Source organism: Cyprinodon tularosa, unplaced genomic scaffold (assembly GCF_016077235.1).
Source record: "Cyprinodon tularosa strain WSP-4 unplaced genomic scaffold, ASM1607723v1 ctg24, whole genome shotgun sequence".
In the NCBI taxonomy this organism is placed as follows: Eukaryota; Metazoa; Chordata; class Actinopteri; order Cyprinodontiformes; family Cyprinodontidae; genus Cyprinodon; species Cyprinodon tularosa.
Window position 1 is genome coordinate 2205183 of NW_024038896.1, and position 16565 is coordinate 2221747.

Sequence of the window (16565 nt, forward strand, 5' to 3'; positions counted from 1 at the left end):
ACAGCTCTCTCCAATCCTCTTTTGTATGGCTGAATTCAGCAATGAGATTTAACTTGAACCACTTTTAGTGTACTTAATTTTAAGACACATTTAAATTTCAACCATTCTACTCACTTCAGAGTAAAAAAAAGTTACATCTAAAGGCAGTTTATAAGAATCACCGCTCTGTAGTACAGAAATGTAAATGTATATAAATATATCACACCCTTTCAATTGGCTGGTAATAACACTACAAAACTAAAGGAAATTCCCTCTGAACTGAGGTTTTCAGTTAATTTGATGCAATAAACTTAAATCTAATATACAATAATCAACAATTAAATGTAAGTCGATCGTTTGTTTTACTTCCCTACTTTCAAGATATTGTGAAGGTTGAGAGGAAGAATAGGTCATGATCAGGAAATCAGAAACATTCGGGTATGCTAAAAACCACTCTGTGCACTGAGATCAGACGGGAATAGGCGGGCTCAGTGGTTGAGAGGCAGAACAGGACAGGACGCTAAAAACCCTCTCATTAGTGACACTAGAGAATGAGAATAATCTGGCCCTGATAACTGGATGCAAGCTACTTAAATAGAGGCAGGAGCAGGTGGATCAGATGAGCAGTGATTAGAAACCAAGCAAAGTTAGACTGGTGAATGGAATGAATAATTAAGTCAGCCATCACCTCCAAGATTATGACATTATTAATCATATTTTTTTCACTAGGATTAAGTATTACTTAACTGATTATTCCCCTAAAATTTATATATATTTGTGTTTTTCTGTGATGTTTTTTCATGTACAGCCCTTTAAATTGTCTTGCAGAATGTGCTATATAAACACACTTGCTTTGCCATGTGTTCATTCTCACCTTCAATCTATGTAATGCCCATATCTATTATAAACTATGTTGAGAAACAGCATGCATATGTTGAATAATGTTGCATTTAGATGTGTGTGTCATAATTGCCTGTAAATGTAAATGTAAACCCAATATTTTGAATGCTACAGATCCCTAAAATATAGACAGTAGGAAATCAGAGTCAAGACTAGTTTATAACTCAGAATTAGATAAAAAAGACATTAGATTAAAAAATCCTTCCCAAATATGCTTCCTTTCATCAATTTAAACTGCTGCCAGTTTTAATTTTTACATTTTTTTTTTTTAATGAATGAATAAACCTACTTAGGCAGTCTAATCACACCTCTTCTTCTCAAGTAGACTGCAGCAAATCTAATGGAAGGATTAAAATTCAGGTGATTTTACACCAAGAAAAAAACAGTCATTTTTGTCTTTGTCCGTTTCCCTGGAAACCAGGCCACCTTAACCAGAGAACAGAATACATTTGGGGTTTTTCCATTTGCTCCACACTTCAGATGTGATGAGACAAGACAGCAGGACCGAACATACAGAAGATGTCACCCTGGACTATTTCAGGCTGACAGATTGCTTTTTGCCTGGTGGTATGTCACTTGTAACCGGGCAGCAGGAATTGTCCATGTTTCTACATGAACAAGCTCTGGCAGCAGAGTCATCTACTGATCCCCTTCCCTCTTTTTGATAGATTTTTTCATTTTTTTTATCAGGAAAATAACGAAGGCTAAAACCAAAACTACTGCTTATTGAATCATCTCAAGGAAATTTGGGCGCATTTCAGCTGATTATAACACTAATATTTGTCCTTGAGAAGACCTATTTTTTCTTAAATAAAGATACCTCTATATAAACCCCTCACATGCTTTTTTATTTAGAGCCAGTTAATTAAAATTTTGTTTTCTGCTAATTTGCTGTATATTTCCTTTTCAGGCTCTTTTACATTCCAGTCCCACCTGAGAAAGATGCTAAACTTCTACGGCTTGACTTTTAATTGTATGGTAAAGCGGTCAGCCGCTGTCTTTTGTCAACAGGGCTCTCACAGATTTCATCAGTCTGACAAGGTCACCTTCTATGAGCTTAAAGCAAGATCTTCTCCATCTGATCTTTATTTGCTTTGTTGTCACTCTAACATCAATAGGCCAGAGCCAGCGCCAAGAAGTTTCGGAAGGTAACCCTGACAGTGTCTCCAAAGGGCATAATCATCACAGACACAGAGACTGCAGATCTGATTGAGAATGTCTCTATATACAGGTAAGTTTCAGTCAGAGTCTAAGCATAACATAGCAGACACTAACGAGTATTTAAAGAGTGGTGAAAATATGTTCACTCAACTCAAGTGTTTTCACTGTCACTTTTCAGCTGCAGTTTAATATATTTTCTGTTGGTTTTAGGTGATATATAAACTCAAAGTTATATATAATTCTTAAGCTGAAAGAAATATAAATGTATTTTAAAAATCTAACTTTTAGTCCTACATGTTAATTAAGGCAACATTGCCTATCACCCTGTACAAACTATCCAATCACTGTGTTTGCAGCATAATGCTTTGGGAATAAATGTCTTGAACAGGTCAAGGGAAATTGAAAATTTTTTGAATTTAAAACCATACATCTATTTTATTTCACTTTATAGTTACTTCTACTTTCTATTGGTACACAATATATAAAGTTGCAATAAAATACAGTAAAGTTTGTAGCTATAAAGTATGCAAATGAGGAAAAGTTACAGGGATGGTTGTGGACATTTTTGCATAGAACTGTTGTAGCTTTTTGATTTATTGTAAGAAATTATTTCTAAGGTTTGAATAATAATACAAAAAACTGTAGGAAACAGCAATTGAGAGCAAAATACTTAAAATAAGTATACCAGAAGGTCATATTTTTTAAATATTTTGATGAAGTTGAAACAAATTGCTCACATTCGGTTACAAATGTTTGAAAAAGATGAGCTTTTTGAAACATTTTACTGTATAATTTCACAAAGGGTGTGGTTTCCTTATACTGTAGACATATTCCAAAGGTATACTTTCATACAGAAAATCCTGAAAAAAATGCAATTAGTGGATAATCATCATTTGTTCTGGGGTTGGGATTCTTTTAAATTTGTAAAGGAGGGACAGCAGATTGTCATTAGAGGTCTGTATAACTGTTCATATCAGTCCATGTGTTTGTGTTCAACTAAATCCTTTCCTGATTAACCTTATCAGCTGTTACAGTCCCCAGTCTAGGTGTACTGGTTTGGACCCTTTACTTTTCTCTGTTCAGAAATATCTTTTAATGCTTATATCATGATGGTTGTGAACACAGGTAAACATCCAACATAGTGCTTGATTTGACAATCCCACAGCCAGTCTACTCAAAGCCAAAGACAAGGAAACAGGCCACACACACAAAGCCTTGGCCTACAGAGAATAATATATCCTCATTTATGAGACCCCTCCCCCGCCTTTTCAAACCCCCCCTGGACTGCACCGCCTTATATCGTTATTTTTTGCACATAAACTGCTTGTGGGAAGACAGCAAGTGAAGGGTGAAAAGGGTGAGGGTAGAGATAAGAGAGGATTAAATCCAGACTGTTAATACAGTATTGCAAAGCAACTTCAGAGGACAACATTTGAATGCACAAGCTGTGTGTGTGGGTGTGTGTTACGTAGGTTTGTGGATTGCTATGGGATTCATACCTGTGAATGTACAAGTTGCACATTTAGTTTGTATGAACTCTGTGGTGTCAGTGCTATATTCTCTCTGTCTGTAAACTGAGTTGTTTCCCTGTGGGGGCAGCTGGAGGTGTAGCAATATGCAAGCAGACATAAATGCATTGTTCATTACACTGGAAAAAAATACCCCACACATACAAGACATTGAAGATCCCCACTTAAATGTATTTGTTAAAAAATGTTTGTCCCCATACAGATTTTTGGCTTTTATTTGTGTTACATAGCTGAAAAAATCTTAGAAAGGAATAGTCAGCGGAAAGACAAAATGCTATTTCTATTTTAAAACTATAAAAAAACAAACATTTGCAGCAACATAACTTTTAGTTTATTATATAGAAACTTTGGGCCTCTGTTGGTACCAGAATTATCAAAACATTCCTTTCGTCCTCATGCATGTTGGATTGTACCATAGCAAAGCCAAGACATTTTTTCTTTGCATTTGTTCCTTGAAGGGGGACTAAGCTTGTGTAAACTGAATCATTCTCTGGCTGTATAAACCATTATCTTTTTTAGCTTAAGGTCATGCAATGATGCCGTTCTCTGATTTTACTGTAAAAACTGAATTTATGGTTCTATCAATAATCGTTACTAGTTACTTTAGCAGTAACCCATGTCAGACCACAGGACCAGTTATTTTGTATGACACTGTCAGGCTCAAAAGAATAGGGTCTAGTATTCAAGGCAGACAAACAGTTATATTTCTCTAAAAATTTATTGGAAACTGAGGCGAAGTGATCAGTGTCTAAGGCAGGAACCTCTGCGGGTGGAGACAGTGGGTTAGTGACCTCTTCTTTCTGGAAGTGGATGATAACGAACTTGTGATTAAATTACCTGATCTTATAGTTAACTACGAGGCCACAAGGTGAGGATGGCTCCAGCTGGCCGGCTGTCAATGCGGTGCGGCGGTTGCCCAACAGAGGGTCCCAGACACTAATGTATCGGTGGTTGGAGGAAAGGCAGGAGATCAGAAACGAGCAGACATATGCAGGCAAGATAATCCAGAGAGCAAAGCCAAAGCCAATATCGGGGACATGATCTTAGCCAGAGCCAGGAGATCAGATATCCAGTGAGGTGCCGAGGGAGAATCCAGGACGGAGTCGGGTCAGGTTCCAGATTCAGTACACAAACAGGCAGAGATCCAGCAGGAGTCAGAAAACAGGTCAGGCAAAGAGATCGGATGGGAACAAGCAGGCTCAAGAGGTGGAGAGGCAGAAGAGGTTAGAATCAGGTAATCAGAATACAGGAATGCTCTCACCAATAGCTCAAAAAGCAATCTGGCACTGATGACTGGTCTGAAGGCCGGTAAAATAGAGACTGATATAGGTAGAGCAGTTAAGCAGGTAATGAGAACTGGGTGGAGCTTGGTAGGTGTGTGAAATGAGTAATTAGACCAGACATCAGTGTCAAGATCATGACGGGCACTCTTTCTGAAATGTTGTGCTATATTGCTGTCCAGATAAAAAGGATACAAACCTAACAAATTTTTACACCTCTTCTCATTGGTCTGTGTATTTTCTTCAAGAGTAAAACACCGCACGTGGTTTTCTAGAATGCAAAGGTCTGAGAAATGGCTTTGTAACCTTTTCCAGACTGACAGTTGTCAGTGACTTCCTTTACAATTTATCTCTTCAGAGTTCTTTAATTCATATGGCTTTCTAGAACTTTTAGGCTTCTTCATACTGAGAGACAAATTCAAATTTTTCCTCTAATGGGGTAAAAATGACAAAACAAGCTGAGTCTTACAAAAAACGTAAATATTCACGGTTAATTCAGTACTCAACATAAGCATGATTACTTTTTTTTTTAGAGAGAATTTGGTTGGAAAGCATTTTAATGTATTCAATAAAAGTTATAATTTGAAAGAGATTTTTTGGGGTAATTATTCAGGTAGTGTGTGAGGGTTGCAATGTGACACAGTTCTTAGCATGGTTGCAGTACAGCAAGGTCCTTGACTTGAGTCTGATGTTGTGGCCTTTCTGCGAGAAGTTCACATGTTTCTAGAGACCCTAAACAAGACTTTGTTCATTTTTTTTTTACTATGAATGTGTGTTAAGCTGAATTCAGGCCCCGCCCTCCTCTGACTGAGTATAGGGAGAGTGTCTCCCAACCTGGAGACAGGTGAAGATAATTAAAGGATCAGTTGGGAGATGTTCACTCACTAAGCAACAATGAGCACTATGAGGGTGCCTGGGTGAATGCACTGCAGGAAAGTTTGTTCCAAGGAGAAGGAGCCGGTGAGCCACAAATTATTTGAATATTTAGACTGAAATGTTGAAACATTGAGAAAAAAATATATATAAATAAATAAAAAAGAAAAAGAAGAAAAAAAAAAAGAGGAATCATTTAAAATGTATTTGAGAAAGTAAATGAACACTAGAATGTTAAAATGTATCACTGAATAATTCTTTGAATATGTTTGATTTTGGGTTTAAATCTTATATTTTGTTTCAGGAACAATTTTGTTTAAAGAATGTTAATCATTGTGTTTTCTGTTTATATTTAAAGGTTTTTCACCTACTACTACTACTACTACTACTAATACTGCTACTACTATTGTTGATTGAACTTTCAAATAAAAGACAAAAAAGGAAAGAATCAACTTTGGTGTGATGAGTGAAATCCTGTGAGATCTCTGGAAGCAAACTGCCTTTTCAAGTGGGGGAAACCTGCAGTTAAAATACCAAAAACAAAGTGTGAACCACTTGACAGTGAAAAACCGGCCAGAAGATTGGCAGAGTCAGGAACCCTATTGAAACTCAAAATGGCTGACTCAGAGTCTTTAGAGCAGCTGAAGAGAAACAGGACATCTGCTAAACTGCTATTTTCCCGGCTGGCCAACAACATTGTTCGAATGCATGCCATAATGTCAGAAGAGGAGCTCAAAGACAGTTTCAAGGAACTAATAATTGAGTCTAATAAAGGCCCCTCCAGCTGAGCAAAAAGAATTTCACCTGCGTGTAAGAGAGCTTGAACAGATGGTTCCAAAGTTAATGTCCAGAAAGGCAGAGTTTATAGAAGCCAAGGCTAAAGAAAGTGCTGGAAAAACTTTAAGTACGTCTTCCATCAGCTACCCAACATCAGTTATCAAATTGAAGCCAACCTCACTCCCCAAATTTACTGGCGTCAGGCGCGATTTTCATCGCTGGAGAAGAGATTGGGAGGCTCTTCAGAGTCAAGGAGAACCCACGGGGTCAAAAGAAGTGAAAAAGTTTCAGCTCATTGACAGTTTAGATGAAAAAATAATAAGAGACCTTCGACTGGTAACCTACAAAACAGCAGATGACATTTTTCGTGTACTAGAAAACAGGTTTGGATGCCAATCAGCTATTGCTATTGAAATAATTGAAGAGCTTCAGAGACTTCCTCCTGTCAAAAGTCACCAGCCTAAGAAAATTGTTGAACTGATCCAAACTATTGAAAAAGCCCTTGATGACCTCAATGACCTTGGTGACAGTGGCGCTTTAAAAAATCCTCTTGTGACAAAGTCAATTGAGAGCAAACTCCCTGATGGGTTAAAGAAAGAATGGCTTCTCTATGCTGCAGAGAGAAGTACTAAATCAGAGAAGCGCTTTGAAGATCTTCTGGACTTCCTCAAGAGTCAGGAAAGCATCTATGAACAGCTTGACCAACTAAAGAATGAGGATCCAGTGAGGAAGGAATCTCGACCAGAGCAGAGGCAAGCAAGGACTAGAATCGCAAACCAAGCAAGTAGCCCTCCCTCAGGGTGTGTACTCTGTGGGGATTTCAGGCACAGGAAAAAGCTCTATTTCTGTAAGAAATTCTGTGCACTTAATCTTGCAGAGAAGAAGGATGCAGTACGGAAAATGGGAGCATGTTGGAGATGTCTGGACATCCACAATCCTGGTGATTACTGCAAAACTTTTTTCTTGTGCAAAAATTCTGAGTGTGAGAAAAGGAGGGACACGGACCATCACTATCATCTGTGTCCAAATGCTGAAACATCTAGAGGCAGCACAACTCAAAGGAGAAGCAGAAGTGGAACAGTGGGAGGTAGAAATACAAGAAATTACACTGAAGCCCAAGAAGAATTTGTGAAAAAACTCCCACCAGAACTAGCCCAACAATGTCAGAATGTATTTTGTAACACAACGTCAAGGGTTTCCCATGTTGCAAGAAGTCACTCAAGTCTTCTAACAGAGAATGGGCTAACAGAGTGGCCTGTCTTAATGATGATTCAGGAAGTCACAGCTAATGATGGACAAAAAATCGGGACCCTGATTGATCTAGCTTCTGACACAAATTATATCACTCATGAGGCAGCAGGCCGACTAAATCTCAGGAGTGAAGACATCACGCTTGTGGTTCATGGTGTAGGAGGCATGAAAGTCTTTGTCAAAACAAAGCGATACCTCCTGAAAATCTGTGTCCGCAGCTCAAGAGGCACTTTCAAGTCTCACCAGCTTGTTTGTTATGGCCTAGACAGTATTGCTGACATACAAAAACATGTGTCTCCAAAGAAGCTGCAAAAGTTCTTTCCAGGCATTCCACTCAGTGAACTAGTAAGACCAAAAGAGATCCATCTCCTTGTAAGCCACAAAGAGGGCCAGCTAGCTCCACAGAAAATATGCACCATTGGAGATCTTGTGCTGTGGGATGGACCAATGGGAAAAACAGTTGCTGGCACCCATCCTGAGCTCTTTGAAGAGGTCACAATGACAGCCCACACATCACGAACACACTTCGCAAGATCTATGAGAACTGCTGCTGTGAGGTATGAAGAACATGTTTGTGTAGTGCCAAGTACACAGAGCCAACAGCCTTTGACTGCCATTAAACCTCACAAATCAAATTGTGTAGCTTCTACTTCCAGGTTTCTAGAGTGGTGGAAATGGGACAGCATCGGTGCTGGTTGCATCCCAAAATGTGGAGGTTGCCGCTGTGGAAACTGCCAGCCAGGTGGCAAAGAGATGACTCTCTCTGAAGAAAGGGAGCTGGAAGTGGTAAAAAGTGGACTAACATATGTCGTTTCAGATGAACATAGTGGGAAGCCTCATTGGCATGCCAGCTATCCCTGGGTAGAAGATCCAGCCACATTACATTGCAACAGGAGTGCAGTTGAAGCTACATTCATGAGGACTGAGAGGCAACTGGCTAAGGACCCAGAGTGGAAGGCCGCATATGCAGCTCAAATTCATGAGATGGTTAAGCGGCGAGCTGCAATGAAGTTGTCTAAAGACATCTTGGATACATGGACTGGCCCAGTATGGTACATCAGTCACCTCATTGCACCAAACCCACACTCTGTCACAACTCCAGTCAGGTTGGTCTGGAACAGCAGTCAAAAGTGTAGAGGGGTGAGTTTGAATGATCTTCTGCTGAAGGGCCCAGATGTGCTAAATTCAATCAGAGCTGTACTTCTCAGATTCCGAAGTGGAAGATTTGCTGCCCTGGGAGACATACGCAAGATGTATAATTCAGTATGGCTTGAAGACCGAGAGGTACACCTACATAGGTTCCTGTGGCGTGACTCTGAGGAGGAGGAGCTGGGTGAGTTTGCAATCACTAGAGTCAACATTGGTGATAAGCCAGCAGGATGTATTACTCAACTTGCTTTAAGAGAGACAGCTAAACTCCCCCAGTTCAGCCATTTTGTGGAGGAGCGGAGAGTAATTGAAGAGCATAGCTATGTTGATGATCTTTTGACCTCTCATAACAACTTGAACCAGCTCAAAATTATCACTGGAAATGTGGAGCAGATCCTGAATGCAGGCGGGTTCGAGTTAAAACCATGGGTCTTCTCTGGTCAAAGTGGAAACCAGCCTACTGAGAAACAAGAACGGGAGGCTGCTACAAAGATGATTCTGCCAAATCAGCTTAAAGAGGATGACAACAAAGCTCTTGGTCTTGGCTATACAGTGGAAGATGACAAGCTCCATGTCATGGTTGGAATAAACTTCTCAAAGAGAAAAAGGAAAATGAGACAAGGGAGAAATCTTCAACTGGAAGAGGTGAGAGCCCAGACACCAAACCCACTAACACGTCGACAATTACTCAGCCAAGTTTCTGCATTATATGACCCAATTGGTCTGACAACACCTGTTAAGCAGAAAGGGGCCATTCTAGTCCGCAGAGCATTTCAGGAAGCTAAGCTTAGAACTATCAAAGACACTTGGGACCTTGCACTCTCAGAAAAGCTTAGAGCAGATGCCATTCATCTCTTTGAAGAATATACCAAGCTGAACCAGGTTAAGTTTCCAAGAGCTTTGACACCAGTGGGTGCATCTGCTGAGCCTGATGCAATTACCTTCTCTGATGGCAGTGAGCAGGCTTATGGTGCTGTCCTCTACCTGCGCTGGGCATGTGATCAAGGTCCTGTGGTACGGCTGGTAGAATCTAAGGCTAAACTAACACCCTTAGACCACAAGGGGGAAGCTGTCAAGGCTGAGCTGTGTGGAGCAGTATTTGCTGCCCGACTGAAGAGGTACTTTGTGCAGTATTGCAAAATTAAAGTAAAACAATGGTACCACTTTGTTGACAGCCAAACTGTTCTCTGTGCAATTCAACGTGAAAGTTATGGTTTCCAGTCCTTTTTTGCCAATAGGATTGGAGAAATCCAAGATAGTACACAACTTCAGGATTGGCTGTGGATCCCTGGTCCCCTGAATATTGCTGATATCATCACTCGTGGGTCTGGTTCAAAGGATTTGGAGGAAGACTCTGCATGGCAGCAAGGCCCAAACTTTCTCAGTCTACCAACTGGTAAGTGGCCAATAAAGTCTAGAAAGGATGTTTCATTAACTGAAAGAGAAACCATTGGGAAGATGCAGAAAAAATTGTTTGCTGCTGTACTTACAAGAGCACAGGCAAAGAAAGAACCACCAGATCCAGAACCTCGGAGACCGCCCACCAATACTGCAGTCAGGAACTTGGTGGATGTACGACGCTTTAGCAATTTGGGTTTGCTCCTCCGAGTGATTGCCCAGGTCTGGCGGGCTGCAAAACGCTTTGCAGGTCAAAAGAGGATCGTGAGAACCTCAAAGTGGGAGGCAGTGCCATTAACTGGGGTCATTACTGTAATGGAGCGCCAGGATGCTTTAAGAGATCTTTTTCTTGCTGCACAGGACGGTGTCACCTTTCCAGCCACTACCATAGACCGTTTGGTGGTTTACAAAGAGGAAGAATCTGGGCTTCTGCTTTGTGGTGGGAGGATCCAGGCTTTCAATGAAGACAAGGTTGGTGTTCCCCTGTTACCATACAATGCCTGGGTCTCAATGCTGTTGGTTTACGAAGCTCACAACAGAGGTCATGAGGGAGTGGCTGCAACTCTTCTGAAGGTGAGAAAGAAAGCATGGATCATCAAAGGAAGAAGAATTACTCAAAAAGTAATTAACAATTGTGTGATCTGCAAGAAAACCAGAGCCAAATTATGTCAGCAAATAATGAGTGATTTACCTCAAGAAAGAACTCGGCCCGCAGCCCCATTTGAGTTTACAACAGTTGACCTGTTTGGACCATATCAGGTTAAAGATGATGTGAAGAGGAGAGTCAAGATGAAGGTTTGGGGGTTGGCATTCTGCTGCATGGCCAGCAGAGCAATTCACACAGAGCTTGCTAACTCTATGTCATCTGAAAGTTTTGTAATGGCTTACCAAAGATTTACAGCTATTCGGGGTCACCCTAAAAAGATCTGGTCTGATCCAGGGACCAATTTTATTGGTGCCAAACCGGTTCTGGAGGAGTTGTATCAATTTCTGGATGGGTTGAACAGGTCCGCTGTAGAAGAAACTTCAGCTCAGAATGGAACTGAATGGCAGTGGAAAATCCAGCCAGCGGATTCCCCTCATCGCAATGGCTCTGCTGAAGCAGGTGTCCGGATTGTGAAAAGAGCATTCCAGAGCCTGGGAAGAGAGTCGGGACTAAGCTTCAGTGAGTTCCAAACAACACTTCAGCTTGCTGCCAACCTTGCAAATGAACGTCCCATTGATGCCAGGGTACAGAGCCGAGAGGACACTGTGCAGTATGTCACACCTAATTCACTTCTGCTGGGACGAGCATCATCAAGTGGTGACTGGAAAACCTTTGATTTCACAAGTTATCCCTACAAGAGACTTCAAGAAATGCAGCACCAGGTTAACACTTTCTGGAGGTCCTGGAGCCAGCTTGCTGGACCTAATCTTTTTATCAGGAGTAAATGGCACACTATGAAAAGAAATGTTGCAGTCGGAGACATTGTTTGGCTGTGTGACCAGAATGCATTGAGGGGTCACTTTAAGCTTGGAAGAGTCATCAGCGTTAATGCAGATACCAGAGGCATTGTGCGGGATGTAAATGTTAAAGTTGTAACAAGTTTGTGCACTCCAGAGGTGAGGCCCGCATCCAAGAATCCTGCATCCAAGCTTCCTCCATCCAGCATTCTGAGGGACACACAGTTTACAATCCTTCACAGAGATGTCAGACGACTAGTTGTTCTCCTGCCAGCAGAGGAGCAAGCAGGAAACCCAGAAGGAAGTCGGACTGTAAATTGACTGTATATTGACTGATACATGCGATCTTTCCAGCAGTTTCTGTGGGAAGATCGAGTGGGAGGTGTTAAGCTGAATTCAGGCCCCGCCCTCCTCTGAGTATAGGGAGAGTGTCTCCCAACCTGGAGACAGGTGAAGATAATTAAAGGATCAGTTGGGAGATGTTCACTCACTAAGAAACAATGAGCACTATGAGGGTGCCTGGGTGAATGCACTGCAGGAAAGTTTGTTCCAAGGAGAAGGAGCCGGTGAGCCACAAATTATTTGAATATTTAGACTGAAATGTTGAAACATTGAGAAAAAAATATATATAAATAAATAAAAAAGAAAAAGAAGAAAAAAAAAAGAGGAATCATTTAAAATGTATTTGAGAAAGTAAATGAACACTAGAATGTTAAAATGTATCACTGAATAATTCTTTGAATATGTTTGATTTTGGGTTTAAATCTTATATTTTGTTTCAGGAACAATTTTGTTTAAAGAATGTTAATCATTGTGTTTTCTGTTTATATTTAAAGGTTTTTCACCTACTACTACTACTACTACTACTAATACTGCTACTACTATTGTTGATTGAACTTTCAAATAAAAGACAAAAAAGGAAAGAATCAACTTTGGTGTGATGAGTGAAATCCTGTGAGATCTCTGGAAGCAAACTGCCTTTTCAAGTGGGGGAAACCTGCAGTTAAAATACCAAAAACAAAGTGTGAACCACTTGACAATGTGCAAATGCATGGTTTTCCTGTGAGTCTATATTGTTTTCTGACATGACCTTTCCAAGGCGAACCCTCCGCAATGACCAACAGGCACTACCCCCTACATGACCCTGCAAGGATAAGGAGGTATAGATATTGGATGGACCTCTGTCTGATATTCAGATTGCAGATAACGGGCGTCAAGAAGGCCAGTGGACTGTAATAAATTTAACAGGCTGTTTTGTTAAGCAGATGACAAGCTAAGCTGTACATTAGGAGTAATATATTATCAGCAATGACTAGGCCATGGGTTAAGCAACTCTTTAAATATTGGCTGAAATATCATTATTTCTACCATAAAAAAACATTTTCATCACAGCTGGAGCTAACTTGTCTTTAGTTCTAATATATTTTTAGAAAATACATAAGAATTATGAATAAAAGAAGTGTGTGTATTGTAATAGAAATCTATGAGAGTGGATTAAAAAGCATATTTGAAGAAAATTATTTCTTTGTTCTACAGAATAGAATGACTGAGTTTATATCTTGTGACTAGAGTTTGCAAATTTGGTTCTCCAGCTCTAAGTAGAGATGTAGGAGTCTTTTTTCAATACAGCAGCTTACTAGATCAGCCAATGATTGGCTGCTTTGATCCTGACTATTGACTACTTTGTAAAGATTTTAAGCCTTGCAAGGAAGCTAATCTGTAACCTAATATTGAAAGTGAATACAGTTCTCAGTGGTCCTGTTTCAAATAAAAACATCTCACATTTAAAAGCTGACACTGATCCTCCCAGTGAGAGGAACATTGTGAGGGTGTTTGCAACCTCCATCTGGTTATATGTTAATCATTCATATTCCCATGAGAGCTCTCAGCGACCAACCAGCATATCAATCAGCGAATAGCAGAATTGCTGACTGACAACCCACCTTTTAATGATGCACATTGCTCTGACTCACTGTTTGTCAGATAACTGCACTGAAGCTACAGAACAGAATCAGTAACATCCTCAAAAATGTGTTTTCCTTTTGTGTCTTCTCCCACTTATGCTATCACAGTGGGGTCACAGTGGAGCTGGTGCCTAGCTCCAGCAGTGTGTGGCGGAGAGGCGTGGTAGATCCTGGACAGGTCGCCAGTCTGTGGCAGGGCAACACAGTGACACACAATGACACACAACCATTCACACCCTCACACCTAACTACTATTTGGAAAGCCAATTGACCTAACAGTCATGTTGTTGGAAAGCTGGAGTAAGACAGAGAAACCACACATGCACAGGGAGAACATGCAAACTCAATGCAAAATGACCCCAGACCGTAATTCAAACCCAGAGCATTTTTGCTGCAAGGCAGCAGTGCTATAAACTGCACCACTGTGCTGGCCCTTTGTTTCTTATTCTATTTTATTTTACTTGAAAAAGTGTGACTGCTGCTCTTCACTAGACACTTTATTTTTCACTTTTCTATCTCGACCTGAAATTTTATGAGAAATTTATTCTTTTTGCAACAACAGCAGGTGGTTTTTTATGCAGCTTATGGTTTTGATGTTGGATTTTTTTGTAGAGGCTTTGTTCTGTAAATATTTATATATTTCCAATGATATTTGCTTTCCCACTCAAACGTACCGGTGCTCTACACTGAGAAAAGATCAAAGGCTCAGAGTCCAGAGGGGCCTGTCGGTAATATGATGCAGCTTGACAGCTTAGCTTCGGCTGTTCAGCTTGCTGTCAATTATTTTTTTTTCTTAATGTTATTTCAAACTGAAGGACACTGATGTCTTCTGTGTTGCCTCAGCATTGGCAGATATTACTTTTTTCTTGTGATATTTTTTTATTGATTAAAGTCAATCATACTACATGTATATTTATTATATAAAGGTATTTTATTAGCAGATTTGAAGTATTTTCGTTTGATGAATTAGAATGAGGTGTTCTGGTAATTTAACTCCATTAGAAGTAGTTTTCAGTGTGATTCACCTCAGCCATTGTTTAGAGCTGGAGTAGCAAGTTATTTCAGCATGGATGATCGTTGCCACACTTAATTATACCTAGACCTACTTTGCCTATTTAGCTCAAAGCAGGGACTTAAAACCCAATCCCTGAAGGGGCCAAAATCTAAAACATGGACCAAACAAGAAGCCAGATAATGAATAATGCTTACTGATAAAAGTAAATCCACCATGTTTAAAGAGTACATGAATTTAAACCAAAGTATTTGAACTCAGTGACCCACCACCCCCATCTCTTTTTCCTGAAAAGAGATCACTCTGGACAAACTCTTTAAATAACACTTCATAACTTATAAGTAAAAAATAACCATGAGACATGACAACAGAATTGGATAGATATTGTAATCTAACTCAGATCAGAGAAGTTGCTTAGAATTTACAGAAGGCAGCTGCTCACCTCTGGGCTCATCTCTCAGGAAGTGGCCCAGATTAACAGTTAAAAAGGCATTTTATACATTTCCAGTCTGCCACATCATGTTATTTTACATCATACACGTCAGCAGATGAGTAGACATTATTGCTCCAGCCTTATCAAAATATTACAATTTGCTCTTAGTTGAAGGACAGCGCTCCCATGCCATTCTCAAATATTTCCCACGTACAGGACAGAGGAACCGTCTTAACCAGATAAACTATTGTGGAAAACATCAGTTCTGACATGCAACAGGCAGCCAATACCAAGGTGTAATAAACTCACACATCATCAATGATAATTATCTTAACAATATCCATGATGAATGTTGGATACTTGAAAAAAACATGTTTTTGACTGTTAAATTTTATAGATTCTGAAGTGTTGTCTGTGTGTGACTAAATCTTTATAGTTTAGCCCATGTCTATTAAGCACACATGAAGAGGACCATTCAAGAACTATTAATTTTCTAAAATCGTTTTATTTTCTTGATTTTAAATTTGCAGATCTGTCAACATAGCTGTTATGTTCTTTAATACTCCTATATTACTATTAGGGCTACAACTAGTTATTATTTTGCTAATTGATTGATGTGTCAATTATTTATTTAAATTAATCAAATAATAATCAGATAGCAAAAGGGTCCTTAAAAAAGGTTTTTCCGAAATGTAACCAGGTGAAACTCAAACTTTTCCACTTGAGGATAGAGCATATAGACTGATAAAAAAGTTCATCTTGAATGCAAAATATTTATACATTTTTTTTTTACAATTTTGTTATCATTTCTGCTCTAACTGTGTTGCTCTGTAAGCTAAAGGCATATTTCACAGTGTCTATACTCCAGCTAATGACTAATCGATTACTAAATTAGTTGACGATTATTTTGATAAATGATGACCCTCTAGTGATAGGGTGTTGTCATCTATGATGTGAAGAGGTACATCGAGAACCTCTAGTGATAGGGTTTGGTCATCTATGGGGTGAAGAGGTAGGTCTAGAACCTCTAGTGATAGGGTGAGGTCAACTATGATGTGAAGAGGTACATGTAGAACCTCTAGTGATAGGTTGAGGTCATCCATGATTTGAAGAGGTAGGTATAGACAATCTAGTGATACTGTGTGGTCATCTATGATATGAAGAGGTAGATGTAAAACCTCTAGTGATAGGGTGAGGTCATCTGTGATGTGAAGAGGTAGATGTAGAACCTCTAGTGATAGGGTGAGGTCATCTGTGATGTGAAGAGGTAGATGTAAAACCTCTAGTGATAGGGTGAGGTCATCTGTGATGTGAAGAGGTAGATGTAAAACCTCTAGTGATAGGGTGAGGTCATCTGTGATGTGAAGAGGTAGATGTAGAACCTCTAGTAATAGGGTGAGGTCATCTGTGATGTGA

The 16565-nt window shown here is 39.8% G+C and overlaps 2 protein-coding genes across 3 annotated transcripts in view; both read left to right on the forward strand.

The window, feature by feature from the left end:
• Positions 1 to 16565, forward strand: part of si:dkey-71h2.2 (low density lipoprotein receptor adapter protein 1) — a 60075-nt gene that overhangs the window by 31456 nt on the left and 12054 nt on the right. For both annotated transcript variants that reach the window (XM_038287556.1, XM_038287555.1), the window contains exon 3: positions 1998 to 2110. In XM_038287556.1, coding sequence (XP_038143484.1) covers positions 1998 to 2110 — 113 coding nt within the window. The remainder of the gene's footprint in view (positions 1 to 1997; positions 2111 to 16565) is intronic.
• LOC119785126 lies at positions 6502 to 7703 on the forward strand. Its single transcript, XM_038287557.1, has 2 exons — positions 6502 to 7299; positions 7377 to 7703. The coding sequence occupies exons 1-2, from the start codon at positions 6551 to 6553 to the stop codon at positions 7441 to 7443; spliced, it is 816 nt and encodes a 271-aa protein (XP_038143485.1). The 5' UTR covers positions 6502 to 6550; the 3' UTR covers positions 7444 to 7703.

What these genes read in the sequence shown, in the direction of transcription:
- LOC119785126 (XM_038287557.1), top strand. Translation starts at nt 6,551, where the DNA reads ATGGTTCCAAAGTTAATGTCCAGAAAGGCAGAGTTTATAGAAGCCAAG. An exon ending in GCAAGTAGCCCTCCCTCAGG is followed by an intron (nt 7,300 to 7,376) that starts GTGTGTACTCTG and finishes TTAATCTTGCAG; the next exon opens with AGAAGAAGGATGCAGTACGG.